General features: G+C 44.9%; 3 protein-coding genes across 4 annotated transcripts in view; 1 reads left to right on the forward strand and 2 right to left on the reverse strand.

Moving 5' to 3' along the window:
- Positions 1-141: 141 nt before the first annotated feature.
- LOC141762692 (FRAS1-related extracellular matrix protein 2-like) lies at positions 142-1,792 on the reverse strand. The gene is made up of 4 exons (XM_074626682.1): positions 1,767-1,792; positions 1,202-1,322; positions 968-1,114; positions 142-882 (listed from the first exon to the last, which is right to left on the reverse strand). Exons 1-4 carry the CDS (start codon positions 1,790-1,792, stop codon positions 310-312), a joined length of 867 nt encoding a protein of 288 aa, XP_074482783.1. The 3' UTR covers positions 142-309.
- A 1,620-nt stretch (positions 1,793-3,412) lies between these two features.
- LOC141764307 (SWI/SNF-related matrix-associated actin-dependent regulator of chromatin subfamily A member 5) lies at positions 3,413-18,122 on the forward strand. Of its 2 annotated transcripts, XM_074629400.1 has the most exons (25): positions 3,413-3,513; positions 3,594-3,730; positions 5,426-5,539; positions 5,631-5,797; positions 6,046-6,146; positions 6,248-6,348; positions 6,458-6,637; positions 7,466-7,621; positions 7,724-7,855; positions 8,011-8,079; positions 8,186-8,295; positions 8,407-8,639; positions 13,049-13,170; positions 13,296-13,448; positions 13,583-13,715; positions 13,856-14,004; positions 14,111-14,233; positions 14,325-14,432; positions 14,809-14,922; positions 15,033-15,155; positions 15,259-15,391; positions 15,789-15,907; positions 16,088-16,300; positions 16,416-16,526; positions 17,631-18,122. In XM_074629400.1, exons 2-25 carry the CDS (start codon positions 3,644-3,646, stop codon positions 17,694-17,696), a joined length of 3,117 nt encoding a protein of 1,038 aa, XP_074485501.1. In that variant the 5' UTR covers positions 3,413-3,513; positions 3,594-3,643; the 3' UTR covers positions 17,697-18,122. The 2 variants fall into 2 exon arrangements, with proteins under 2 accessions (XP_074485501.1, XP_074485500.1); XM_074629399.1 differs by having other exon boundaries at positions 3,422-3,730.
- Positions 18,123-18,147: 25 nt separating this feature from the next.
- The window catches only part of LOC141764306 (FRAS1-related extracellular matrix protein 2-like), a 37,841-nt gene continuing 29,478 nt past the window's right edge, over positions 18,148-26,510 (reverse strand). Inside the window, exons 13-24 of the mRNA XM_074629398.1 lie at positions 25,208-25,366; positions 24,808-25,111; positions 24,601-24,732; positions 23,662-23,993; positions 22,571-22,763; positions 22,380-22,484; positions 21,920-22,047; positions 21,686-21,820; positions 20,352-20,478; positions 20,057-20,244; positions 19,823-19,969; positions 18,148-19,737 (exon numbers count right to left, since the gene is read on the reverse strand). Coding sequence (XP_074485499.1) covers positions 19,165-19,737; positions 19,823-19,969; positions 20,057-20,244; positions 20,352-20,478; positions 21,686-21,820; positions 21,920-22,047; positions 22,380-22,484; positions 22,571-22,763; positions 23,662-23,993; positions 24,601-24,732; positions 24,808-25,111; positions 25,208-25,366 — 2,523 coding nt within the window. The 3' untranslated portion in view covers positions 18,148-19,164. The remainder of the gene's footprint in view (positions 19,738-19,822; positions 19,970-20,056; positions 20,245-20,351; positions 20,479-21,685; positions 21,821-21,919; positions 22,048-22,379; positions 22,485-22,570; positions 22,764-23,661; positions 23,994-24,600; positions 24,733-24,807; positions 25,112-25,207; positions 25,367-26,510) is intronic.

The following is a 26,510-nucleotide window of genomic DNA, read 5'->3' on the forward strand; positions in this document are numbered from 1 at the left end:
AGCAGGATATTTTACAACTTTACAACCAATGAAGCAGGTGAATCATCGTGAGGGGCTTCTTCGTACATCCATGACTCAAAATAGGCTGCAAAAAAAGGCAAAAACCATCATCAGAGATCAATAAGCCTCTGAAAACTGGTGCATTCTCTGCATGTAGGCCCCAAAAGCACTGGCATATTGTGCTGTCCACAGGTTGTACTGGGCTCTATTCAGTGCTACAAGAGTTGGGCTTTGAAGGCACAATGGTGAAGGAGACTATCATAGTCTTTTTAATAGGGGCCAGGTGTCTGAGGTGGAGGGGGTCCACATCTAGACCTCAGAGTTGTCTGAGCCGCTCCACATGCCCGCTGGGCCTTGGCTGTAGCCATTGTAGGCCGAAGAAGAGGAGGTGGTGTACGGAGGGAACTGGGTCTTCTTCTCCATCCTCTTGCGCCGCACCAGCAGAACGGCGGTGGTGGCGATGAGGCAGATGAGGAGGATCAGACCTGCGAGGCCCACCAACATGGGCAGGGTGGAGGTGTCAGCCAGTTCTCTGCCAGAGCTCTTCGGCTCGGGGCGCCCATCCTGGAGGGCGTCACGGTTAGGTGACCAGGGCTGGCGCTGGCTGACCACCATGCGGTCTGCCCGGTCCAGAGCAATATGCTGGAGGTTGGTGCCCCTGTTGTTTTCAACGCCAATGTCCTGGGCCACACCAAGGTCAGCGAAAGCAGGGGCGGCGCGGCGGTGGCGGGGGGCCACCATGTTGGAGGTCTCGGGCTGCTCGACAGAGGACATGCTGTGATGCAGGTACTCCAAGCTGCGCTTGCCAATGTTGCGGTTGGCATTTTCTCGGGAACGGACTGTGTAAATAGTGTGGATGAACCATTCTCGACCAGCAGCCACCTGCAGAACAAACAACATTTTTGAGTCGATTCCTTATCTATGTGTGCAATACGTGAATAAACCGTATCATGAGAAATATACAGACCTGGAAAAGTGGAGATGAGGAGAGTGAGAAGCCGTCTGATCCTGGTTGTTTGACCAAAGTCAGACCTCCAGGCGTGTCTTGAGCCAGTGTGGCCTTAAAACCAACATCACCAAATGCAGTAGCTTGAGTCTCTGGCTGGGCTTTGTCCTGCAGAACAACACAGAAATCAGAAACAATCTCCAGACTTCCACTCCTCCCTAAAGTATTGTCCATATGAATTCATTGCATTTTTACCAGGATCTTGAATCTGTACAGCAGAGAGGGGGCGTCTGCCAGGCAGCCATACTCCTTGTTGGTGGGGTTGTACTTGGGAACGTAGCCGTCAGCTCCGGTGCAGAGGAAGACTTTCTCAATGCTGCAGTTGGTTTTGTTTATTTGTTTTGTTTATTTGTTTTGCACAATTTAAGACTACACAACATAACAAAAAAATAAATTCATAATATACAGTGCAGGAAGAGGCAAAAAACCCACTGGGCTTATCTGAAGCCTCCACCTAGAGACAAGATAAATATAAAGAAATAATATGACTACATAATAGTGATCATAAACAATTAGGACAAGATATATATAATAACAACAATAACAATACAGTAAGTATATCAAAAAAGACAAGTGTGTGTGTGTGTTTGTTGCGTGGAAGTGTATGGTTAGTGTTTGTGAGGAGGATATTGATTTAAATATCTATAAAGACTTCTGGGAAATCGTAACCAAAAAACAATGTGAGTGGGAAAAAATAAAAAAGATAGAAACAGATACATGGACAACATGGGGAAAAGCAATTACAAGACAGCAATTAAACGACACTTTAAGCACCTTTTGAAACATTTGACAGATGAACAGTTTATTGGTCTTTTTGTCGAAAATAAATCGACTATAAAATGAACTCTGCAGTAACTTTATTTCTTTTGGTGTCCCTTGAGCGAGAGTGGTACACTCTTTTCCCCCTAAACATTACTTACACGGGTATATATTTTCTTTTTAAATAAAAAAAAAGAAGTTATAAGTGAGTGAGTTTACGTGAAACCAAATCTCGCGATAGGATGGAGCGCACTCGCCGGCGCTGTGTGAACCAAGTCTCGCGATAGGATAGAGCGCCCTCATCGGCGCTGTGTGAACCAAGTCTCGCGATACCACGCACTCAACGGCGCTGTGTGAACCAAGTCTCGCGATACCACGCACTCACCGGCGCTGTGTGAACTAGGGCTGTTTTCGAAACCGCATACTATACTAGTAGTACGTACTGATTTGGCCAAAATGTAGTATGTAGTATGCAGTATACGAACAAAAGCAAAATCTCCAGTATGCCAGAAATACCCGGATGACGTACTGATTTGGAAAAATTCTCCAGTATGCATCGGACCAGTCTATCTCGCCTACTGTATCCCACAATGCAAAGCGGCGGAACAGCACAGGCTACGGGTATAAAAACAGCAGCCAGAAGCTGCTCTTTTTTTACGTTTTCTGTAGCCATTTCAACACTAAATTCACTTCTGAACGTTTTTGAGGCGAGAAATCAACTGTGTAGATTATTAAGTTAGATGGCGAATCGAACATTTGTTCCACCGTTGTCGGAGTTTAGAAGCTCCACAGAATACCGTGACAGCCAGCGAGCGCCTGCCCGGGTCGCTGCCAGCAAGCCGGGTAGTCACGCTCAGAGACCGCTATGAGCTGCTGGAGCTCTCTAGAGACCGGTCTGTAGACGAGAGGCTTTGATTTCCTTGTTGACGGATAGTTTGTTTAAATATCACAACACAGATGTCCATTATAAATTAACAGGAACCTGTGTTTATTTGCCTTTTTTCGAGTTAAAAAGCTCCACAATCACCCGCGGGCGTAGCTCGCTGGAGAGCCGGCCAGTGACGCTCACAGAGCGGCTGCAGAGCAGCAGAGTGGCGAGGGAAGATGAGAGGAGAGGAAGAGGAGAGAGGAGAGGAGAGAGAAGAGGAGAGGGAAAGAGCAGCTTCTGACGGGGCAGAGAGGTTCCTGATGAGACAACATGTCTCTAATATCTGGAGGGAGATCAGTCCTTTTGCTGTAACTGAAAAAGCAGTTTGAGTAAAGTAAACGTTGTGGATGAATGTTTTATATTTCCCGTCTCTCCTCGTTGATGATCCTGTTTGTCGGACTTCTTTATGAGCTGTCAGAATAAATAGTTTAAACCTGCAGTATCTTATAAAGTAAACAAGCACAACATAAACAACAAAATCAAAGTTGTATTTTTTGATAATATTGTAATAGTGGTACAAGTTAGTTTTTTTGTCCTGTGCTTTAAGAGCTGGTTTGAAGGCTTAAGCCTCGTCTAGCATACTGCTAAATACATCACTTTAACTGTCACATACTGCATACTACTGGGGAACGCAGTATACAGTATTTACTGTATACTGCATACTGCGCTCCTCAGTAGTATGCAGTATGTGGTTTCGAAAACAGCCCAAGTCTCGCGATAGGACACACTCACCGGCGCTGTGTGAACCGCGGGTACCCGAGAGAACACTCTTTGCTAGCGGGAACGTTGCTGCCTGTGACCGACCAACCAACCAACCAACGTATGTTTCATATAAACAACAACATAGTTCTCATCTACCGAGAGAAAGTTCTCAACATCTTATCAACGGCTCTTCTACGGGATCATAAAACGGACGAGATCTCCGAACCGAAGAGGAAACATCGTTCATAATGTCTGAGCTGCTGAGTTGCATGGAGCAGCGGGAAGAGCCGACTGTAGTAGCTGAAGGAGCCGCAGCAGCCGGAGGAGCAGCGGAGGTAAGACGGTTATAATGATGTATTGTCTACATCTCTCACTTAGCTGGGACACAAGTCTAAAAACTCTCTTTCCAACTTGTTCCTCACACATGTTAAACTTTCACTCCGTCAACGTTACTGCGGGCTGGCGAGCTAGTTAGCTAGTTAGCTCAGGACAACAACAGCTCGACGGCTCCATTCACCAGACTGAAGCCACAAGGCCAGCCGGTTAGCCCCGCTAGCAACCCATCTATCATCACGTTAGAAGTCCCAGCGTGTCTTCTGTTGACTCCCAGTCCAGATCCACTCAGTGGACAAAGGAGGACGGATAATAATGCAGTATATTCACTTTTAACAGTCTCTTATTGTACTTTGCACTACTAACTTTTTACTAACATGTTTTGCACTATGGAACTGTGATGCTGGAAACTTGAACTTCCCTCGGGATCAATAAAGTTACTATCTATCCATCTATCTATCTATGTAGTGATTTGCTTGTGACTGTGATCCGGATCATGGAAAAAACCTCGTGAAAGTAAACGAGCAGCGCTCAGCTGTTCCGTCCGCCTCTTTGTTTTCAGTGGGACAAGCAGCAGCAGCAGCAGCAGCATCAATGGCCTTTAGTAACCGAGGGATGCTGCTGCTGCTGCTGCAGCGCTGCATGTCTGCTACTTGCTACACTTTGTGTTGTTGATTATTATCCTTAATAATGAATGGATGGGGTTTTCAGCTGTGCAGTTGAAATAAGATCAAGTGAAACAAACTTTATTGATCCCACGCAGGGAAACTGAAATGTCACAGCAGTTGAAGTACAGGAACAAGACACATAGTATAAGTAACTGTAAGGTTTAGAAGTTAATTCATATATTAGAGTTAAGTTACTAAAAATATATTATTACAAAGTTCATTATTTACATATTTATGTTTACAAGATTATTATTTACATATGTACATGTTCAAATATTTACGGCAGCATCTTTGAAATAGTTATAATAATATCTTGAATCTGCCTGTGAGTATCTTCCTGACATTTACCTTAGTCCAGGTACTTCTGGCCTCTGATTGGTTAGTTCTACTACATGTGAGTTAAGAACAAGGAAGTGTTGTTGTTGTTGTTGTGAAACTGATTGAGTGGTGGGTGAAATGTCTTGTTGCTGCAAAAAGCAGTGTTGGCAGCATGAAAAGCTGTAAAAACTAGGGATGCACCAATACTGATACTGGATCAGATATCGGGCCTGACTATACTGACTCATACTTATACTGTAATTTGAATTCCTCTCAGCATCAAAACAAACCCCACGATGGTTGACCGGAAAACCCCCCGGCAAAACAGGAAGTGACTGATTGCCATTGCCTGCTTATAGGCCATAATACTGAATCTATTTTGGATTTTTTTTTGGTTCATTCAAGACCGACAGTTGTGTTACACTCACTACTTTGAATTAAAAAAAGGATTATAAGGACAACATGAGCCTCTTTCACCATAGGTGAATTGCAGCAAGTTTAAAACTGTACCCAGGTAAGATGGCCACCATATGGTTCCATCCTGGAGTGGCAAGTCATTAGGACATGTCACATCTACTGTTTTAAATCTATGGCTGGCAGTTTGTCTAGACTGTTGTTGTTGTTGTTGTTGTTGTTGTTGTTGTTGTTTTGGATAAATCTGAGGTTAGCCACTAAACAAGACTGTTTTCTGTATACTTTTTTTCTGCTCAGGGGAAGTCTGATTCTTCAGATGCTGGAAAAGAGTCGTCTTCAGATGCCGGGCCCGACGGACAAGATGCCTCTTCATCCACTAAAGATTCTGCTCCGGGGTATGAGGAGAAAGTGGTAAGGACACTTTTACTCTAGCTTTCACTACATGGCTCACTACTCGTGTGTTCTTGAATATGTTAACAAGACTGTCTTCCTGTGTATGCAGCAAACAGACCGGACCAACAGATTTGAGTACCTGTTGAAGCAAACAGAGCTGTTTGCTCATTTCATCCAACCAGCCGCGCAGAAGACCCCGACCTCCCCCCTGAAGATGAAGCCGGGACGTCCTCGCATCAAGAAAGATGAGAAACAGAACCTGCTGTCTGCCGGAGAGTGAGTACACGTCCACCTTAGGGATGTCACAATACCAGAAATCTAGTAGTCGATACCAATACCAGTGAATTTCGTGCGTGCGTGCGCTGTAGAAAAAGAGTACCGTCACGTTTTTAGAATTTTGGCATTGACATGGTCCCAAGTATCGGTTCTCGTGACAACCCTAGTCCACACATATGTATTTAATTTTAGGAAGGTTACTGTCTTTGTGATCATAAATCATTGTTTTCTTTTCTGTGCTTCAACAGCAACCGGCATCGCCGCACCGAGCAAGAGGAAGATGAAGAGCTTCTGAGCGAGAGCACCAAGACGACTAATGTCTGCACTCGCTTTGATAACTCTCCCTCCTGTAAGCAATCACCTGTTTTTATTTCGGCCCGAGAGGAGGGTATATTGGAAATGTGTATGACGAGCAGAAGTGATAATAATGCGTTTTCTTGCCTCATTTAGATGTCAAATGTGGAAAAATGAGAGACTATCAGGTCCGTGGTCTGAACTGGCTCATCTCTTTGTATGAGAATGGCATCAACGGCATCCTCGCTGATGAAATGGTCAGCACCTTCTCACAGTCCAAACAGTTACCTCTACATTTATCTTACAATATTGTTGTATTTACCTGTACTGCTCCATCTCACACACACACACTCTGCTGCTTCTCAGGGTTTGGGGAAGACTCTGCAGACTATTTCCCTGCTGGGTTACATGAAGCACTACAGAAACATCCCCGGTCCCCACATGGTGCTGGTGCCCAAGTCCACCCTGTACAACTGGATGAACGAGTTCAAGAGATGGGTGCCTTCACTCCGCGCCGTCTGCCTGATCGGAGACAGAGAAGAGAGGGTAGGCTGCGTCGGAATATTGTGATTGTCTAAAACCATAAAACATCTTAGCATAGTAGGCCTACTTTTCATTCTGCAAGTCGGGTTTTTTGTGCGTAATCATGTGCACAAAAAACCTGACTTGCTTTTTTGATCACAGCAATGCAGTACATAGACCAATACACTTTGAACTGGGATTGAATGTGTTTAGTGATATGTACCAAAAACTAAATAACTAATATAAGACTTAGGTAAATTACATGCATTCCAGGTTACACCAGCTTGATTTTCAACATTATTTATTAACACTTTAGATCATGTGGTTTGTTTCCCTGGTGGGTTATAGTGAGTATTGGATGTATGTAGCGTACATCTTAGCAAATGTGTGTTAAACAAATGAATTTGACGTACTATGTGTGAAAGTAAGAAAGGGGAGCGAGAAGTTGTCAGAAAATGGTGAAAAATGTCGATCAGTGTTTCCCAAAGAACAAGATGATGTCCTCAAATGTATTATTTTCAGATGTTCAGTTTACTGTCATAGAGGAGTAAAGAAACCAGAAAATATTCACATTTAAGAAACTGGAATCAGAGAATTTTAACTTTTTTTTTCTTAAAAACATTCTCATACCGATAAATCAATTATCAAAATAGTTGGCGATTAATTTAATATTTGACAACTAATCAATTAATCGTTGCAGCCCTACACAAGATCGTTTCTTAGGTAGACAATCTGTCACTGAAGGCCAACTTTAGCTTCACCAATGAAAACTAATTCAGGTGTATTTGGTTTAAATGTCATATATCCAAATCTACACTTGTAAAACGCTAAATGTTTTTGCATTGATTTTAGAATGCCCTGATCAGAGACGTGCTGCTGCCTGGAGAATGGGACGTGTGTGTCACATCCTACGAGATGCTCATCATTGAAAAGGCGGTGTTCAAAAAGTTCAACTGGAGGTACTTGGTCATCGACGAAGCCCACAGAATCAAGAACGAGAAGTCAAAGGTCAGACAGCCGCTGAAACAACATGGATATTTACATATTTATATGTCAGGACAACTTAGCGTTTTTACAAGATTTCCTAATGAAGCAATTTATTTCTCACAGCTGTCGGAGATTGTGCGAGAATTTAAGACCACCAATCGCTTGTTGCTGACTGGAACACCCCTCCAAAACAACCTTCACGAGCTGTGGGCTCTGCTGAACTTCCTGCTGCCCGACGTCTTTAACTCTGCAGATGTAAGAATTGCCTAGAAATGCACAAGATCAAGAGCAACTTTCACCAGAAGATAAACGCACTTTCAAGCTGGATCCCTTAGTTGTTCTGATGTGGTTCTAGTCTGTTAATTAGAAGAAAACTGCTCTGGTACTAATTAACTGTTTCCCCCCCAAAGGATTTTGATTCCTGGTTTGACACAAACAACTGCCTGGGCGATACGAAGTTGGTCGAACGTCTTCACACTGTAAGTAGTGAATTTTCCTCATGTCAACTTCCAACTAGGTACATTTGAAGGTGTGTTACTCTTATTTGGGTTGAAGCACTCTTTTGACCTGCCGTTTCTTGTGTAGGTTCTGCGTCCTTTCTTGCTTCGTCGTATAAAAGCCGACGTAGAGAAGACTCTGCTTCCGAAAAAAGAGATCAAGATGTATGTGGGCCTGAGTAAGATGCAGCGAGAGTGGTAAGCAATCCTTAGTTGAGCTTTAACTTGTTCTACACCGCTTGAAATAAACTGGATACTGACATTAAAAACTGTTGTGCACTAGTATGTAACATTAACTCATGTACCCAGGTACACAAAGACAAAGATCCTGATGAAGGACATTGACATTTTGAACTCGGCGGGTAAGATGGACAAGATGCGTCTGCTGAACGTTCTCATGCAGCTGAGGAAATGCTGTAACCATCCGTACCTGTTCGACGGGGCCGAGCCGGGTCCCCCGTACACGACTGACCTCCACCTGGTGGTGAACAGCGGCAAGATGGTGGTGCTGGACAAGCTGCTACCCAAGATGAAGAAGCAGGGTACGTAGATGCTGTAATTTCAGGAGAATGTTTCGTTATTATCTTAAGATATAGTATTTCTATTACAGATTATACGATGTAGAAGATACTGTCAAACAGAACAGCCCCTGTGTTTATCAGTCAGTTGTGGTGGTAGTAGTATTTTTTTACTTATGTAAAAAGGTTGACTGTGAGAGAGAGGGACCGCTGGCAAGCTGCTGCCGCGCCTCCTCAGTGATTTGTTTGTTTATTTGTTTATTTGATTGTTTTTGCTTCAACTTGTCTGCTGCATAGTGCTTAGACTGTCTGCTTCTTGGCAGAAGTAGTGCAAGAGCTTGGTTGTTCATGTGTGTTTGGCGCTACTGTGTTTTACTTTACACCCGGTAGCCTGGAGCTAATTTCGCCGGTAAAGGGGCTCACCTGTATGGGACTGTCGGGTCTCCCCTGTGCTTACTGTGGCTGGATTCCCTGATCTGGCACACGCCTGGTCGAAGCTGTCTGCTGCCTATCCTGCCTGCTTTCCTGGGTTCCAAGTGATCCTGTGGTTCACAGCACAGTGTGTGGTCTCGCCCACTGGCTAACCAGCTAACCTGCTAACCGGCTGCACGTCTCAGCGGCGTGTTTTGGTCTCCTCGCCCGGGTGTAGCCTGCAGCGCTACGGCTACAGCCAACACACTCAACCGCTCCACCTCTACCTGGCTGGCTTCGTAGCCTCATCATCATCATCATCTGGATTACAAAACTGTTGGATTATAGTGTTCTACAACTCTCCACTCCATCATGTTGGGCATCAAACTCCTCATCTGGATCGCTCTGTGTTTCACCGTCACAAGCGCCACCCTGCCGCTGAAATACTCTGCAACGGAGCTGCTGTCTCTCCGATCCCACTACACGATCCCTCCAGCTCTGCTTTCACATCGGGACATCCTCAAACGACCCAGATACGTGCATCGTGGATCAAGACGGAACTTTCAGTCCACCAAGCACTACAACAACAACAACAACAACAACAACAACAACAACAACAACACAAGCATTCCCTCCTTCTGGTCCACTAAGCCCCGCCCCCCTCGCACTGCCACCCGTCCTGTCAATCATAGTGTGTTGTCCCCCCTGCACAAAGCAGCCACCTACGCACCACTTGTCTGTTTAAAACTGGCTCTTTTTAACATTAGATCCCTCACTAGCAAGGGTTTGCTGATTAATGAATTTATTATGGACAACAAACTGGACTTCTTATGCCTCACTGAGACCTGGCAACAGCTAGATGATTTCTCCCAGCTCAATGACGCTGTCCCACCTGGCTTTAATTACACCAGCAAACCCCGTGCTTCAGGGAGGGGGGGCGGTCTTGCTGTACTTTATCGTGACAGCATTAAAGTCTGTACAGTCACCGTCCCCCCTCATTCCACCTTTGAATGCTTAGCCATACAACTCACAGGCTCCACACCCATCATTATCACCATCTACAGACCCCCAAAGCCCTCTGCCCTCTTTATCACTGAACTGTCAGCATTATTAACCTCTGTGTGTGCCATGTCCCCTACTGTCATCCTTCTAGGAGACTTCAACATCCACATTGACAATTCTTCTGGTTTTACTAATGATTTCACCTCACTCCTTGAATGTCTAGATATCACCCAATATGTCAATTTCCCAACCCATAACAAAGGACACATACTTGATCTAATCTGCTGCACTGGTATCACCCCTCATAACCTCGCTAATGCTGACCTCCCCATCTCTGACCACAAAGTCATCCTGTTTGAAATCTACGCCCCCCTATCCAAAATAAAAGAGCAACGGACCATTTCCTTCAGAAACATCAAGCATATCAACCCCACAGATCTCATCACCCTTATTAACTCCTCCTCCAGTCCTCCCCCATCCTCCTCCCCTGCTGAACTGGTGAATCACTACAACAACTGTCTCTCCTCTTCCCTGGATACCCTGGCTCCCGTGAAAACCCGCACAGTCTCCTTCACCCACACCGCTCCCTGGTACACCCCTGACCTCCGCCATCTCAAAACCACCGGCCGTCAACTAGAGCGGTTATACAAAAAGACTGGACTTTCAGTGCACATCCAACTCTACACAGAACACCTCCACCGTTACAAGAACGCTCTCTCCACCGCCAAATCCTCCTACTACTCCAACCTCATCAGTACCGGTCAAGGTAACACCAGAACCCTCTTCTCAACAGTAAACCACCTTCTTCAGCCTCCGAGAACCCTCCCCCAAAATACCTCCACTGATCACTGCACTGCCTTTCTGGAATTCTTTGAAAACAAAATCAACACCATCCACCAACAGCTGGCCTCATCCTGCACCTCCCCATGTGACCCACCCTGGATGTCAACCTCCTGCCAACCACTCATCAGCACCCTCTCTAACTTCACACCCACAACGGAATTAACCATCACTGAGCTCATTCATAAAGCCAAACCCACCACCTGTCAGCTCGATCCCCTCCCCACCATCCTCGTCAAAGCCTGTCTGCTCTCCATCTCCCCCATGATCACAAGAATCATTAACTCCTCCCTCACCACTGGTATTGTACCCCCCACCCTCAAAACTGCTGCAATTACACCAACCCTCAAAAAACCCGGTGCTGACCCAGCTGATCTGAACAACTACAGGCCCATCTCCAACCTCACCTTCATCTCCAAAACCCTTGAGAGAGTGGTCGCCGCCCAACTTCAGTCCCACCTCAACTCAAACAACCTCCATGAACCCTTCCAATCTGGTTTCCGCCCCAAACACAGTACTGAAACAGCCCTGGTCAAAATCACCAACGACCTCCTCCGTGCAGCTGACTCTGGACTGCTCACCATCCTCATCCTCCTCGACCTCACTGCTGCCTTTGACACCATCTCCCACCCACTACTCATCACACGTCTGACTGATATTGGTATCACCGGTGTTGCACTCACATGGTTCTCCTCATACCTCACCGACAGACTACAATTTGTGAAACTGGGTAATCACAGGTCAAGGTGCTCCGCTGTTTCACTGGGTGTCCCCCAGGGGTCAGTATTGGGTCCACTCCTGTTTATCATTTACCTCCTTCCCCTTGGCACTATCCTCCGTCATCACAATGTCCGATTCCACTGCTATGCCGATGACACACAGGTCTACATTTCAACTGCACCCACTGCAGCCCTGCCACCCGCCTCCCTCACCACCTGCCTTCAACACATCAGGAGCTGGATGAGCAGGAACTTTTTAAAACTCAACAGCCATAAAACTGAGGCCCTGCTCATCGGCTCCAAGAACAACATCTCCAAAACTCAACACACCACTGCTCAAAACATCACCATTGATGGTTTCCCAGTACCGTTCTCCACCCATGTCAAGAGTCTTGGGGTCACCCTGGACAGCACACTCTCTTTTTCATCTCACATAAAAAAACATCACCCGGACTGCCTTCTTCCACCTCCGCAACATCTCTAGACTCCGTCCATCACTATCCCACTCCAGCACTGAAATCCTGGTTCACGCTTTTGTTACATCCCGGATCGACTATTGCAACGCTGTCCTCTCTGGCATTCCCATCAAATTACTCAACAGACTCCAAATCATTCAGAACTCTGCCGCCCGGATCATCACCCGCACCAAATCCTCCGACCACATCACCCCCATCCTCATCCAGCTGCACTAGCTCCCTGTTAAATCCCGGATCGACTACAAAAACCTTCTGCTCACCTACAAAGCCCTCCATAACCTCGCCCCCACCTACCTCACAGACCTCCTCCAGGAGTACACTCCCTCCCGTTCCCTCCGTTCATCATCAGCCGGACTTCTGACCACCCCCACCTCACGCCTTAGCACCATGGGAGCCAGGGCATTCAGCTGCTCTGCTCCCAGGTTATGGAACTCACTCCCCCCACACATCCGGCAGTCTGACAATATCACATCTTTCAAATCCCTCCTGAAAACCCACCTGTTTAAACTGGCCTACTCTCTCTAGAACTCATCATCACCCATCCTATGTGTTTGTACAAATATGTCTCTGTCATGTCCTGTTGTTTTTATATTGTTTTTTATCTGTCTATGTTTTAACAGATTTTTGTAAGGTGTCCTTGGGTGTCCAGAAAGGCGCCACTAAATAAAATGTATTATTATTATTATTATGTAAAAGTACCAATACAACAATCTTAAAACACTCCCTTCCTACTGTATTCAAATCTGTATTCATTTTTTGGACTCCTCTCTAATCTTTGCTGTACTTACTTTCCACTACTGTCATACATCCAACCGCAATCCAACACAAGTGTATGTGTCATCTTTTACATAGTTTATATCAGACCGAATGGAGGGAAACACATCTGTAGCCCACACAGTACATTCATGTAATAGATAACTGAGTGAAATGGCTGCTTTTTTTCTACGTTCCTCTGACTGATTCTACCGTCTTTCCTTCTCTCCAGGTTCTCGTGTGCTCATCTTCAGTCAGATGACCAGGGTGCTGGACATCTTGGAGGACTACTGCATGTGGAGGAACTACGGCTACTGCCGCCTGGATGGCCAGACGCCGCACGAGGAGAGACAGGTGTGGTGCTTGCATCCTTTAAAAAGAAGAAGTCATATGAGAGATTTACGTTGATCTGCCTTTCTCAGGAAACCATAAAATGAGTAAAATAAATTTCATCCTCCTGTATCTTTGTGTGTTTTCAGATCTCTATCAACGTATTCAACGAGCCCAACAGTCCCAAGTTCATCTTCATGTTGAGCACCAGGGCTGGAGGGCTGGGTATCAACCTGGCTACAGCGGATGTGGTCATCCTGTACGACTCAGACTGGAACCCCCAGGTCGACCTTCAGGCCATGGTTAGTACTCTATCCTTATTCAGTAGTGAGGAGTTACAGGATCTGATTTGCTTTCCATAAAAATGACAGTGGGGCGATGTAGAGCGTTGAGTTCAGATGCAGGTGACATGATAAATTTAATCTCATTATTTCAGGACCGAGCTCACAGGATTGGTCAGCAGAAGCAGGTGCGAGTCTTTCGTTTCATCACTGAAAACACAGTGGAGGAGAGGATTGTGGAGAGGGCCGAAATGAAACTGCGCCTGGACTCCATTGTGATCCAGCAAGGTAACTCCTCTGTCCTGTCTTATTAGCAGCCGCAATTCTTCAGGTATCTGTTCATAAGAGAACATCTGAGAAATGCAGATTACCAATAGGTAGTTAGAGATTTGAGTAAGCCACTAAGTTGTCTTCTCTGTGTTTAACAGGAAGACTTGTGGATCCAACCGCAAACAAGCTGGGCAAGGACGAGATGCTGTCCATCATCCGTCACGGTGCCACACACGTGTTTGCCTCCAAAGAGAGCGAGATCACAGATGACGACATTGATGCGATCCTGGAGAGAGGTGAAAGGAAGGTGAGTCTGGATGCATTAAAAAAAAAAAAATATATATATATATATTTTGTGTATCCAGCTTTTAAATTTGCCATAACATTAACACTCTGATTTTGTCATTTGCTAGACTATGGAGATGAAGGAGAAGCTGTCTTCACTGGGCGAGAGCACTCTGAGAAACTTCACCATGGACACAGAGAACAGCAGCGTGTACAAGTTTGAAGGAGAAGATTATAGAGAGAAGAAAAAGGTACAAAGACAAACAACATCACTATTCAGATATTCAAACATCATGAACTTTTGAGTCTTTACCCGGTTTCCCCTCTTGCTTCTTCATTCAGGTCATTAGCAACTGGATCGAGCCGCCCAAGAGAGAAAGGAAAGCCAATTACGCTGTGGACGCCTACTTCAGAGAGGCTCTGCGAGTCAGTGAGCCCAAAGCACCCAAGGTAGGGACGCATCACTCTACAAACACCCTCAAGATATAAGGCATTAAAGGGCTCTATGTAGAATCAGAAATTGTTTGTTAACAGTGACACCTGTGGCCGATAGTCAACGACAGTCAGCGTCCTGTTGTACGCGCTTGTGCTAGTACTACTTAGACGCGAGCGAGCATCGGTCAAAACAGTGAGGCGGCACACACGAGACTGAACGTGATTGACAGGCATCATGTTGATTAAAGTTAGCAACAAATGATTATATGTGTAAAAACGTACGTACAGTCCCTTTTAATGCCACATAATGTGTAATTACAATGCTCTTATTATGGATGGGATGTTATCCTAGTTGAGGCATAACATTTGTTTGTTTGACTCCATTTCCCAGGCTCCTCGTCCTCCCAAGCAGCCAAATGTCCAGGACTTCCAGTTCTTCCCTCCACGTCTCTTTGAGCTTCTAGAAAAGGAGATTCTGTTCTACAGAAAGACGATAGGCTACAAGGTACAAAGATGTTTTTTATAGATGAGAAATAGGTTATTTGTACACATTTGGTTGGAGTAGGAATGTTTTTAGAAATGTCTCTAAGTCAGTCTGTGGCTGTGTCTCTTCAGGTTCCCCGTAATCCAGAAATGCCAAATTCAGCGACGCTCCAGAAAGAAGAGCAGGGGAAGATCGATGAGGCTGAGGCTCTCTCAGAGGAGGAACTGGAGGAGAAGGAGAACCTGCTGCAACAGGTACTGACTGATGATTCTCACTAAATACAATCTGGCTGGTATGCCGCAAGTCCAAATTGAATGTTTTGTGTCCGGATCTAGATTGTGCATATTTTCATTGCAGGGATTTACTATTTGGAACAAACGTGACTTCAACCAGTTCATCAAAGCCAACGAGAAGTGGGGAAGAGATGATATTGAGAACATCGCCAGAGAAGTCGAGGGAAAAACTCCAGAGGAAGTCATGGAATACTCTGGTAATGACTCATTTTTTTAATCCTCTATCGCACTGGTTGTGATGGGTGTAAAACAACTTTTTTAAAAGAAATGGTACAGTTGTATATCTCAGCATTTCATTAATTTCTGTGAAGAAAACAAAATTAAATTGTTATTTTTAATGTTTAGATTATTATTTAGAATATAAACTTACTGGTAAAACACATTTGCAGGATAATGGCAAGGTGAAAACCTGAACACTAGTTATAATCACAGAGCCTTCCCTCTCTGCTAAACAGCCTCGTCCTGCATTAGAAAAGTACGTTAAACAACCAAAGAGCTGATCGAACAATGGTCAAACGTCAGGGAGAAGAAAACACTGAATGACGTTTGATTTCTTTGCATACTCAGTAAATTTCTGCCTGTTTTTTCGTCCAGCTGTATTCTGGGAGCGCTGCAATGAGCTGCAGGATATCGAGAAGATCATGGCCCAGATAGAGAGAGGAGAGGCCAGGATCCAGAGAAGGATCAGCATCAAGAAAGCCCTGGACTCTAAGGTAAGCTGACTGTCAAACTACTTGGCTATCCATTTGCTGCTTAAACTACCAAATTAGCTCAAGTCTCATTGATCTTTGCGTTGTAACTCTAAATCTTGCTCTGATCCTTTAATTGTCTCTTCATCCCATTATCTGCTCCTCCTGATTAATTCATTAACGCTCCCTCATCTCCTCGCGCAGATCGGTCGCTACAAGGCTCCCTTCCATCAGCTCCGTATCTCGTACGGCACCAACAAAGGCAAGAACTACACGGAGGAGGAGGACCGCTTCCTTATCTGTATGCTACACAAGCTGGGCTTCGACAAGGAGAGCGTGTACGACGAGCTGCGTCAGTGCATCCGCAACTCGCCTCAGTTCCGCTTCGACTGGTTCCTCAAATCCAGGACTGCCATGGTAAACTTTGGCTTCTTTGTACTATTTCTCTTGAAGTTTTTTGTTCTTATATGCATGATTTTTTTTTAACAAATGTTGCCTACAAATTTTATTTTTTTTAATTTTGTGTGTGTAGGAGCTCCAGAGGCGATGCAACACCCTGATTACACTGATCGAGAGGGAGAACATGGAGCTGGAGGAGAGGGAGAAGGCGGAGAAGAAGAAACGCGGCCCAAAGAGCACCTCGGTAAGTTACAAATCCATCTCGTACTACAGGAAGGAAGCCACTTCTATATTGATGCTAACTAGAGTTGTTCTGATACCGATGCCAGTATTAGAAATGTGTCCCGATACTGCCCAAAATTCAGTATCGGGTATCGTCGAGTACGCCAGTCTATGCACCGATCTGATACCATAATTTATGAACCCAGAAAAAAATCAACCTGTTTAACCGGAAATCAGTTCTTCTTCGCTGTCGCCCTGGATGTATCGGCCGATACCACAAGTTCAGGTATCAGAATCGGTATCGAGAAGGAAAGATTGGTATCGGAACATCTCTAATGCTGACTGAGTTGTTCAAATTCAAAATAATATTTGTCTAGGGTTAAGTATTGTTGGAAGTTTTTCACTATCGGTGCTGATGCGATAACAGAGTTTCTGAACAAATATTTGATATCTTAGATTGAGGAATAATGATTTTCCTCAAAGCTTAATTTTCAAATTGTTTTGACTTGTTGATTTTCATTTTAGTTTCAGTTTTTTCAGAAAGGTCAAGTTTAAGTTTTTATATTTTTTGTTTTACAGTAGTTTTTGTTCGGGCCAGGTATAATGTCTCAGAAGTATGTAGCTACATAAACATACAAAATACAAGTGTAGGAATGGCCATAATGTTTAGTCTTCACTCTACTTTAGTGAAGCAGTTGCGTCATAGCGCCATCTCCTGGAATGTTGAGTCTGTTCAGTTTGTGTGGTTCAATGTCACAAGAGTTGATGGAAATACATGCGGTCTCCTTTTTGCGGTATTTAATTTTTTTTACCAGGCAATATAGCTTCAGTTTAGTTTTTCTTAAGGAATTTAGTTTTTATTAAGTTTAGTAAAAATAGTTTTCACTGCTTATTTTCATTTTATTTTACAATAATAACCCTGGTTGTGTCTGCTTGGGTTTGTCTAAACTCACAATGACTTTGCCAAAATTAAAATACTAAATTAAATACTACAAATCTGACGAGGCGTTCAATGAGACTGTTGGTACTTCAGTATTTCGATACTCACAAAGTATAATACATGTTGGCTACCCAGCCCTGCCTTTGTCTGGAAGGCACTGACGTTTATCTTTCTCCTCCTCTCAAGGCCGTGAAACGGAAGTCAGAGGCAACCCCAGATGGTCGTGGACGCAGGAAAAAGCTCAAGTTGTGAAGCTGTTCACAGCTTTAATCTTCTGCGTACAGTGTCAGGATTGCAGGGCGGCAGTGAGCTCCGGTATCGTTAGTCCTACTAGTGTTTGTTTTCAGGCTGTGATAATGTACTGTGTAAAACCCCCCCCAGATGGACTGACCTCGTTGTTTTAGGTTCAAGGAAATGGTCCTTTACAATCCTGCCTTGTCACTTAACCTAAACACTGCAGCTGTGCTGGTTTAGTCTTTTGTTTGCTAGTCCTCTTTTTTACTAGTACTTAACTGAAATAAATGTATTTATGCCTGTTGGTTGTACCACATTCCATTGCTTGAATTGAAATGTACCCTTTTTATTTTTAAGAAAACATTTGTTCTTTTATCTTCCTATGTGAAGTAGAAAATGTCTTTTTGAACGTCACAAATAAAACTTCCTGTTTTTTAAAAAAAATGCTTGTGAATAAGACAACTGATTCAAAAAAGGACATTTATATTTGGCAGTTGAAGTGTACAGACATCCAAACTCTTGAAATTGACAAAAAAAAATTAAGCCGTGAAAATCTACTAACAGTTGGCACATTAAAATATACTGTCACCTGTAGAAGAATAATTTTTATACTGCACTTATTTTTTCAGGACTTGATCAACAAACCAGAAAGACGTATAGTTCATAATTTTTCAAGTTTCACCAGGGTGTAGTAATACCTTTTTTCCATAGTCCTACATTGATATGTACACAGATAGTTTTGCATCCGATTTCAGCCACATTGACCTGAAAAAATTTAAAAAAAAAAGAAATCTGCATTGTTAAAGACTTAAATGACATTTACAATCCCTTTCAATGACACTATATTGGTATTGTTACTCAGCAGTGGGCAGGTATACTGCAGGCTTTTTAAAGCACAACAGTTAAATATCAATACTAAAAATCATGTATCACATTATCATTCATTAAGGTCAGCTTCAACTAACATTCAGTCCATTTTACTCTACAAAACAAAAACAATGAACACAGTGAATTACAGTAATAAAAAAAAAAAATTGGTAGCCTAGTTATTTTTAAAGGAGGAACATAGAAAATTATTTTCTTTCATGAAATTTAAACAAGTTGCCATTTACTTGTGAAATAATTGCATTTAGTAAATTGGGATTTTCTTTCATACATTTGCAAACACTGGATAAAGCAGGATATTTTACAACTTTACAACCAATGAAGCAGGTGAATCATCGTGAGGGGCTTCTTCGTACATCCATGACTCAAAATAGGCTGCAAAAAAAGGCAAAAACCATCATCAGAGATCAATAAGCCTCCAAAAACTCTGGTGCATTCTCTGCATGTAGGCCCCAAAAGCACTGGCATATTGTGCTGTCCACAGGTTGTACTGGGCTCTATTCAGTGCTACAAGAGTTGGGCTTTGAAGGCACAATGGTGAAGGAGACTATCATAGTCTTTTTAATAGGGGCCAGGTGTCTGAGGTGGAGGGGGTCCACATCTAGACCTCAGAGTTGTCTGAGCCGCTCCACATGCCCGCTGGGCCTTGGCTGTAGCCATTGTAGGCCGAAGAAGAGGAGGTGGTGTACGGAGGGAACTGGGTCTTCTTCTCCATCCTCTTGCGCCGCACCAGCAGAACGGCGGTGGTGGCGATGAGGCAGATGAGGAGGATCAGACCTGCGAGGCCCACCAACATGGGCAGGGTGGAGGTGTCAGCCAGTTCTCTGCCAGAGCTCTTCGGCTCGGGGCGCCCATCCTGGAGGGCGTCACGGTTAGGTGACCAGGGCTGGCGCTGGCTGACCACCATGCGGTCTGCCCGGTCCAGAGCAATATGCTGGAGGTTGGTGCCCCTGTTGTTTTCAACGCCAATGTCCTGGGCCACACCAAGGTCAGCGAAAGCAGGGGCGGCGCGGCGGTGGCGGGGGGCCACCATGTTGGAGGTCTCGGGCTGCTCGACAGAGGACATGCTGTGATGCAGGTACTCCAAGCTGCGCTTGCCAATGTTGCGGTTGGCATTTTCTCGGGAACGGACTGTGTAAATAGTGTGGATGAACCATTCTCGACCAGCAGCCACCTGCAGAACAAACAACATTTTTGAGTCGATTCCTTATCTATGTGTGCAATACGTGAATAAACCGTATCATGAGAAATATACAGACCTGGAAAAGTGGAGATGAGGAGAGTGAGAAGCCGTCTGATCCTGGTTGTTTGACCAAAGTCAGACCTCCAGGCGTGTCTTGAGCCAGTGTGGCCTTAAAACCAACATCACCAAATGCAGTAGCTTGAGTCTCTGGCTGGGCTTTGTCCTGCAGAACAACACAGAAATCAGAAACAATCTCCAGACTTCCACTCCTCCCTAAAGTATTGTCCATATGAATTCATTGCATTTTTACCAGGATCTTGAATCTGTACAGCAGAGAGGGGGCGTCTGCCAGGCAGCCATACTCCTTGTTGGTGGGGTTGTACTTGGGAACGTAGCCGTCAGCTCCGGTGCAGAGGAAGACTTTCTCAATGCTGCAGGCGAAGGAGTCACCCAGGTTCTGGACTGGGTCCACCATCACACGGCCGTAGATCATGGAGCCTGAAGCAAAGAACAGATGAAATATATGTAACATGAGATCATCAAAGGGTTAATGGTCCTCAGCTGTAATGTTTACTAAAATCCACTAGGCGGCAGTGTTGTAGTACCATCTGAGAAAGCTGCATCGGTTCCTTCTCCAAAGCCCATGGAGCCATCAGACAACCACAAGTCCTTCTTGGACAGCAGGAACATCTGAGTGTTGAGGCTAAACTCAGCGGCAACTGGGTCACTCACCTGAAGCACAGAACAAGAGTTACCGTACACAGAACAGACTCTGGGTGTTAATGAAAAGGGCAGATATGGCACCCATCTTCACAAGACATCTTGTAGTAAATGTTGTAACAAATGTTCCTGACAAATGTAACTGCCCTGAGAACTATTGAAAGTTATTAAAGGGCGGGTCCATCTGCGTTCTGTTCTACGCCCACTTACATAGGTTACCAAAGTAAGCTAATCGAAGCTAGTCAATAAGGTTATGAATAATGTGAACACTAGCACTAGCTGAGTCAAAGTTAGCTGTATTAAGTGTGGAAATAACTGAAAGGGTTCGTTGGGATTTTTTGAAGTGGGGTTGTATGTATTTTACCGCATTCTGTGAGGTAAAATTACTGCTTTTGTGAATGTAGTCTGGTGGCTTTGAAGAGAGCGATATAACCGCTTCAGTTCCCTGTCAGATGGTGAGGTAAAGCAGCTGTGGACAGGAGCAGCAGAAAAAAAAAATGTCATCTTCCTAAATATACATTTTTAGTGTAACCGTACACTGTATTTAGAATATGTTCACCGCTTTACCTCGCCATCAGACAGCCCTTTCTAACGGGGAACTGAAGCCGTTATATCACTCTCTTCAAAACCACCAGACCAGACTACATTCACAAAAAACATTTTACCTCACAGAACACAGGAGTTGCTGGTCTACCGCTGCATCGATTGGCTAGTGTGTTTGTGTTATTATGTGACTTTCAGATCTGAACTAACGTGGCATCCACACAGCAGTACATTGCTTAGCTTCCGTCCCGGCCTGGTCTGCTTCTCCAAAATGGGAGCGTGCCGACCGCCATCTAAGTTACTGTGTGTAACGTTAGTAAACTGACTATAAGGATGTATGTATACTGTGCATGTAGTAGCATCATCATGCAGAAACCTAAGTCCGGTCATGTGGGAAAACGTTTTTAGAAGAGCTCGGGAAAATAGTGTTGACGCTAAAACAGACATACTTTGACCAAAAGTTGAATGTTTGGATTTGAATACATAAGGAACACCACGTGGGAAGCTACAGAATGATATAAAAACCTAAATAAATAAATAAATAATGGAACCACCTTATATAAATCTTAATGATTGCTAGGATGATCTGTTTGCAGCGTTCTTGCTTTGGACCAGACTGTTGTTGATCCAGAACTAAATAACGCTGGGGGATTTTTGTCAGGATATCAAGGCTAACCTGCTGGAAGCGAATGTCCATGTCAAACGTAAGTGGCTCTCTTGGGTGGCAGACAGGAGGGATGCTGAACTCCCCGTTGGGTGATGCAATGCAGGAGATCAACTTCACTGTGTAGGTCCCGGAGTAGTCTCGCACCTAGAGGTCACACAGAAACAATAGTAAGATTATGAAGTCTATCAATTTTATAATCATTTCAGCACAGCTGGCAAGGTTTGGGATTGCATATTGACTCACAGCAAAGTCAGAGACAAAACTCCACTGCTGCATGGGCTGGTTGTACGTAGGCTCAGTTCTGACCAGGCCCAGAGTGAATGTAAGCCCAGGGTGGTCAGCACAAATCACCAGGGATGACGTGCCCGTTCCTGAAAATAAACACGTAGACGGTCAGAAATCTTTAAAGCTGCATTTCGTCCAAACTAGAACGAGCAACAGTGTCTACTTTTTTATTTAAAGAGTGACCCTCGACATTGTTTGTGCCACTGTAAACGCTGAAGGGTCATTTTGACATTTGCTGAAATGACCTCTGGCACTTTCACACAGGAAGGACCCCCAATGTGGAATTCCAGAAATAGATGAAGAGAGGACGTCGGCCACAGGGTAATCCAATAGGACGTCGCTGTATAGAATGACCACACTGGATGGTTTTAGGGCATGTGTGTGTACATGTGTGTATGTGTGGGCGCCACCCTCTTACCTGGATGAGACATAACAAACTGTCCCCTAAAGCGAGCCTCTGTCTTGAAGTTGACCACCAGACGTCCCTCCTCATTTATACGCATACTGGTTGGGTACATGGCTCCTGTGAGAACAGAGAACAGAGTTTTATGGTGCTTCACAAATGGACCGTGAGCACCAGCAGGGGGCAGCGTCGGTCTGAGAACGTACCTTGTAGCTCGGATTCAGGTGGGCTGCCAATGCCGTCCTGCCACAGAATAGCTGTGTCATACACAAAGGTGAGTTTGAGCTCTGACTGGAGGTCAAAGTGCTGCCAGCCTCCCACAGCCACCGGGGAGTGGAAGACGTAGGACACGAACAGAGGAACACGTAGGGTGACGTAGGACTGGACCAGGTTCAGCACCTAAACAAGAGATAAATCAGTCCATGTCAAGGGTAATGTAGGAAATATCTTTGTGTGAGTTTGAAGGCCCGGTCATACCAGTGGCACACAAGTGGTACAGTGAAATTCATCTGCACATCTGCACAAAATATGTGATTCTACAAGCTTGGTGACAGTGACTACGCACAGGGCTAAGGCTGCAATCCATTCCAAATCGGAAGTTGATAATCTGTATTCCCGACTTCCAATCTCAATATGTCCCATCTGCTCGGGAAAACATGGTCGTCGCAGCAAACGTGTCTGAGCTAAAATGACCGTTCCATTGCACTTTTCCATGTCAGAGGTTGTTTTGTTTCAGAGTGCAATGGATGGCAGCATAACTACTGTAGCCGGCTGGAACATGCTAGTGCTGTCAGTCACCAATAGCCTACATTTTTCTTTGGATTGTACGTGATTTCATTTAATAAAGAGTTTTTGAACAGGCGTAAAAAGCTTTCTGAGAAAGACTGTCAGTTACTGTTAATTAGCAAGCTGGTTTGCTCCGTCGCCAAGGAGACAATTCAATTTAGACAGTACTAAAAGATGTATTTGTACCATCTACACTTGTCTCATAACTGTCTGCAACCATTCCTCTTTAGTAGAGCGGTTTCTCCTCTAAAAGAGGAAGTCAAATAAATGCGAATGGTGCAACACAGCTAATAAGCTGCAATACTTTCCTCCATTTTGGACTCCAAGTGTCAAGACATTTTGCAATCGGTCAATTTGCATATCAAAGTTCATCAAAGTTGAACTCGCCGCAAATAATTAGCATGGATTTACTTCGACCCTGGGAGTGAATCCACTGATGGATAAATGCTGGTGTAGCCGGTTCTTAAGAAGGTTTGATTCTCTGTAGTTTTTGCCTTTATGTATGTCCTACCTGTCCATCGGTGCCTATGGAGCCTCCACAGTCATTCAGCAGCTCTGACATGTCGTAGTAGCTGGTGAACTCCCAGAGGCAGGCCTCCAAGTTGAGGTTCCTGTAGAAGCGCAGAGAGTTGGCTGAGCGCATGATGGGGCTGTATTGGTAGGGTGAAGTCTCGCCAATGATTTCAGGGTTCTTTGTTGCATCGGTGATGAAGCCGTGGCCTGTTTGGATCTCATTGAAATCCAGCAAGTTGGCGCAGCGGTGGTTGCCCACACGCGTGCCGTCTGGGCTCAGGGTGAGCTCAAAGTTGGACATCGGTCTTGTGGAGATCACCGGTAACATGCCTGTTGAGAGTGAAAAGCTTGTTCATGTTCTGGGTCTTTGTCTAGATTACTGAACGTTAAAGAGGACCTATTATGCTTAATTTCAGGTGCATACTTGTATTTTGTGTTTTTACTAGAACATGTTTACATGCTTTGATGTTAAAAAAAGCTTTACTTTTCTCATAGTGGCTGTGCTACAGCACCTCTTTTCGCACTCTGCCTGAAACGCTCTGTTTGAACTCCCCGCCAAAATGCCCAGTCTGCTCTGATTGGTCAGCTGGCCCACTCTGTTGTGATTGGTCAACCGAGCCAAAGTCTTCGGACCTCCGCTCCAGCTCCATTCTAACTAGCTTTGTTTAACGGCGTACCAAACTAGCCGCTAGGCAGGTATTATGCAAATGTGTTACTTGGTGACATCACCACGTTACAGAAGAAGAGGCGGAACTTCAAGCGAGGAAGGAGCAGAGTTTCTGTCGGGGAGATTAACTCCCTTTGGCGTGGGTTTCGTTACTTTGCAGATCTTTTACATGCACAAAAAAAAAACTATATGGGAAAAAGCACAAAACCATAATAGGTCCACTTTGAAGACTATATATATCAATGGTTGCAACAAATGTTTACTGCTCACCATCCATGTGAGGCATGTTGACAGTGAGTTTAATGAGGTTGGGGAAGTCGGGGTCATCTGGACCGGTGTAGCGGATCTTAGCAGAGAATGGTTCAGCTCCAACAGTGCCTGCGACTCGAGGCTGACACATACCTGCAAAGAGTTAGAAGTCAATTAAACCAATGAACTCTATACTGAGTATCTCCGTGCGATCAGTCCTTCACTCACCCTCCTCCTTGCTGACAACAGCAATGGGGCTGGACAGCTCCAGACCGGCATCTCCATTGGCATTGAAGGCTCTTGCTGCACACTGAATCCTTGAGCCGGTCTGGAAGTAGATCGAATCCAGAGTGATGGACTTGGTGTTGGTGAAGAAAGTATTAGTGTCCACCTCCCTCATGGGGCTGGTCACTCCGTCTGACCCGGTGGGGGCGCTGACCATCCAGCGATACTGAGTGAGAGTGTCGTTGATGTGCTCCGCAGAGCAAATGGAACCGGTTTTGTCAAAGTCGTGGTACTTGGGGTTGCAAGCCTGAAAGGAATGACAAGATAGATGGCAACTGAAAAATTAAAGAAATCTGGAGGTGTGTGTGTGTCTCTGAAAAAGCAGCAAAACTATCACACTCACCGTCACACACACGACAGGGTATCCGTTGGGAGGGTGGGGCTTGTCTTTGGTTTTAGCTGTGTCATCATACATGAGCAGGGAAACCACCGTGGGCACGGCGGGGAAGGTAACATCTGCCACACTGTCCATCTCCTCAATGTACACAATGGCCTTGTTCATCTAGGAAGAAGAGGAAGAGCATCAATAGCTGGTTGTCAACTTTAGAAACTGACTTTAAATCAACCAATCTCATACTTCATTCATTACCTCTGCCAAAGTATAACATCCTCTCATCATTCCTCCAACAGATTTCATCCCATCTTCCTCAAATTTTAGGGATGCACTGACTGCAAAGGGGTGTTCCCACTGTAACGTACTGGGCGCTGCGTCACCCTTGTTGGACTGACAGGCTTCTAGTGACACACACACGGGGTTCGTTCCCATCCAGACCGCAGTGATTGTTTTTAAGATATCTTGCATGCCGTTGATTTACTACTTAATTTTTCGTTGAACATAACGTTCTTGTAGCTGATCTTTCTCCGAGACGACCTAATACTCGCACACCGCCAACTTTTTCTTTCACTTTTATTTGTAAACAAACCACACGTGTGCTGCACCATCATGCCAGAGTCGTGCCAGTAGCTTCTTCTCTGAATCAGCAGCTGGTTACTGTTGTCTGAGAACGGCCGCATATAATAAACACAACATCCCAGCCAACATGGTTATGTGGGCCCAACATGGGTTATGCTGGGGGTACCTGGGTACCAAGTGGGTATGGGCCCAAAATGGGCATCTTATCTGGGGCCCACATGGATCAACTAAGTAGGTCCCACATGGGCTCCCCATGTGGGCTACCCAAGTGGGTTGTAGGTGGGTCACTACTGTGAAATTAGTGCATGGGGCCAACATGGAAACTGTGGACAAACCCACTTACAACCCATATTTCAGGCCATGTAGTCCCAATGTAGTTCCCACATAGAACTTAAACCTGGGGCCGAGATGGGTTTTAGTTTATGTTGCCCAGATTGGGCCCATATAACCCCCAGTGTACTCCTGCATGAAACTCACAAGGGCAATTGCCACAGGGCCATTATGGAACCCATGGACAATCCCATATAGGGCCCATTTTTCAGCCCATTTACTACCCACATGGGCCCCACATACAAAGGTTGGCTGGGATTTAGCCGGCGCAAAATTGATGCGAGACAACAGATAAACTTTGGCCACTGCCATTGGCGAATGTCATGTTATTAGCCAATAGACCGATGGCAGTCATCAAGGCGAATATTGGCCGATACTGATAAATCGGTGCATCCCTATCAAA

The sequence above is a fragment of the Sebastes fasciatus genome, chromosome 3 (genome assembly GCF_043250625.1).
Source record: "Sebastes fasciatus isolate fSebFas1 chromosome 3, fSebFas1.pri, whole genome shotgun sequence".
Classification (NCBI taxonomy): Eukaryota; Metazoa; Chordata; class Actinopteri; order Perciformes; family Sebastidae; genus Sebastes; species Sebastes fasciatus.

Excerpts from the sequence above, each read along its gene's own strand:
- LOC141762692 (XM_074626682.1), bottom strand. The coding sequence starts at position 1,792 with ATGTTTCAAAAGGTGCTTAAAGTGTC. Across the intron at positions 1,115-1,201 it reads TGTACAGATTCAAGATCCTG|GACAAAGCCCAGCCAGAGAC; the intron begins GTAAAAATGCAA and ends GTTGTTCTGCAG. Across the intron at positions 883-967 it reads CCTCATCTCCACTTTTCCAG|GTGGCTGCTGGTCGAGAATG; the intron begins GTCTGTATATTT and ends TTTGTTCTGCAG.
- LOC141764307 (XM_074629400.1), top strand. The coding sequence starts at position 3,644 with ATGTCTGAGCTGCTGAGTTGCATGGAGCAGCGGGAAGAGCCGACTGTA. Across the intron at positions 8,296-8,406 it reads AGTAAGATGCAGCGAGAGTG|GTACACAAAGACAAAGATCC; the intron begins GTAAGCAATCCT and ends TCATGTACCCAG. Across the intron at positions 13,171-13,295 it reads CGCCGCACGAGGAGAGACAG|ATCTCTATCAACGTATTCAA; the intron begins GTGTGGTGCTTG and ends GTGTGTTTTCAG.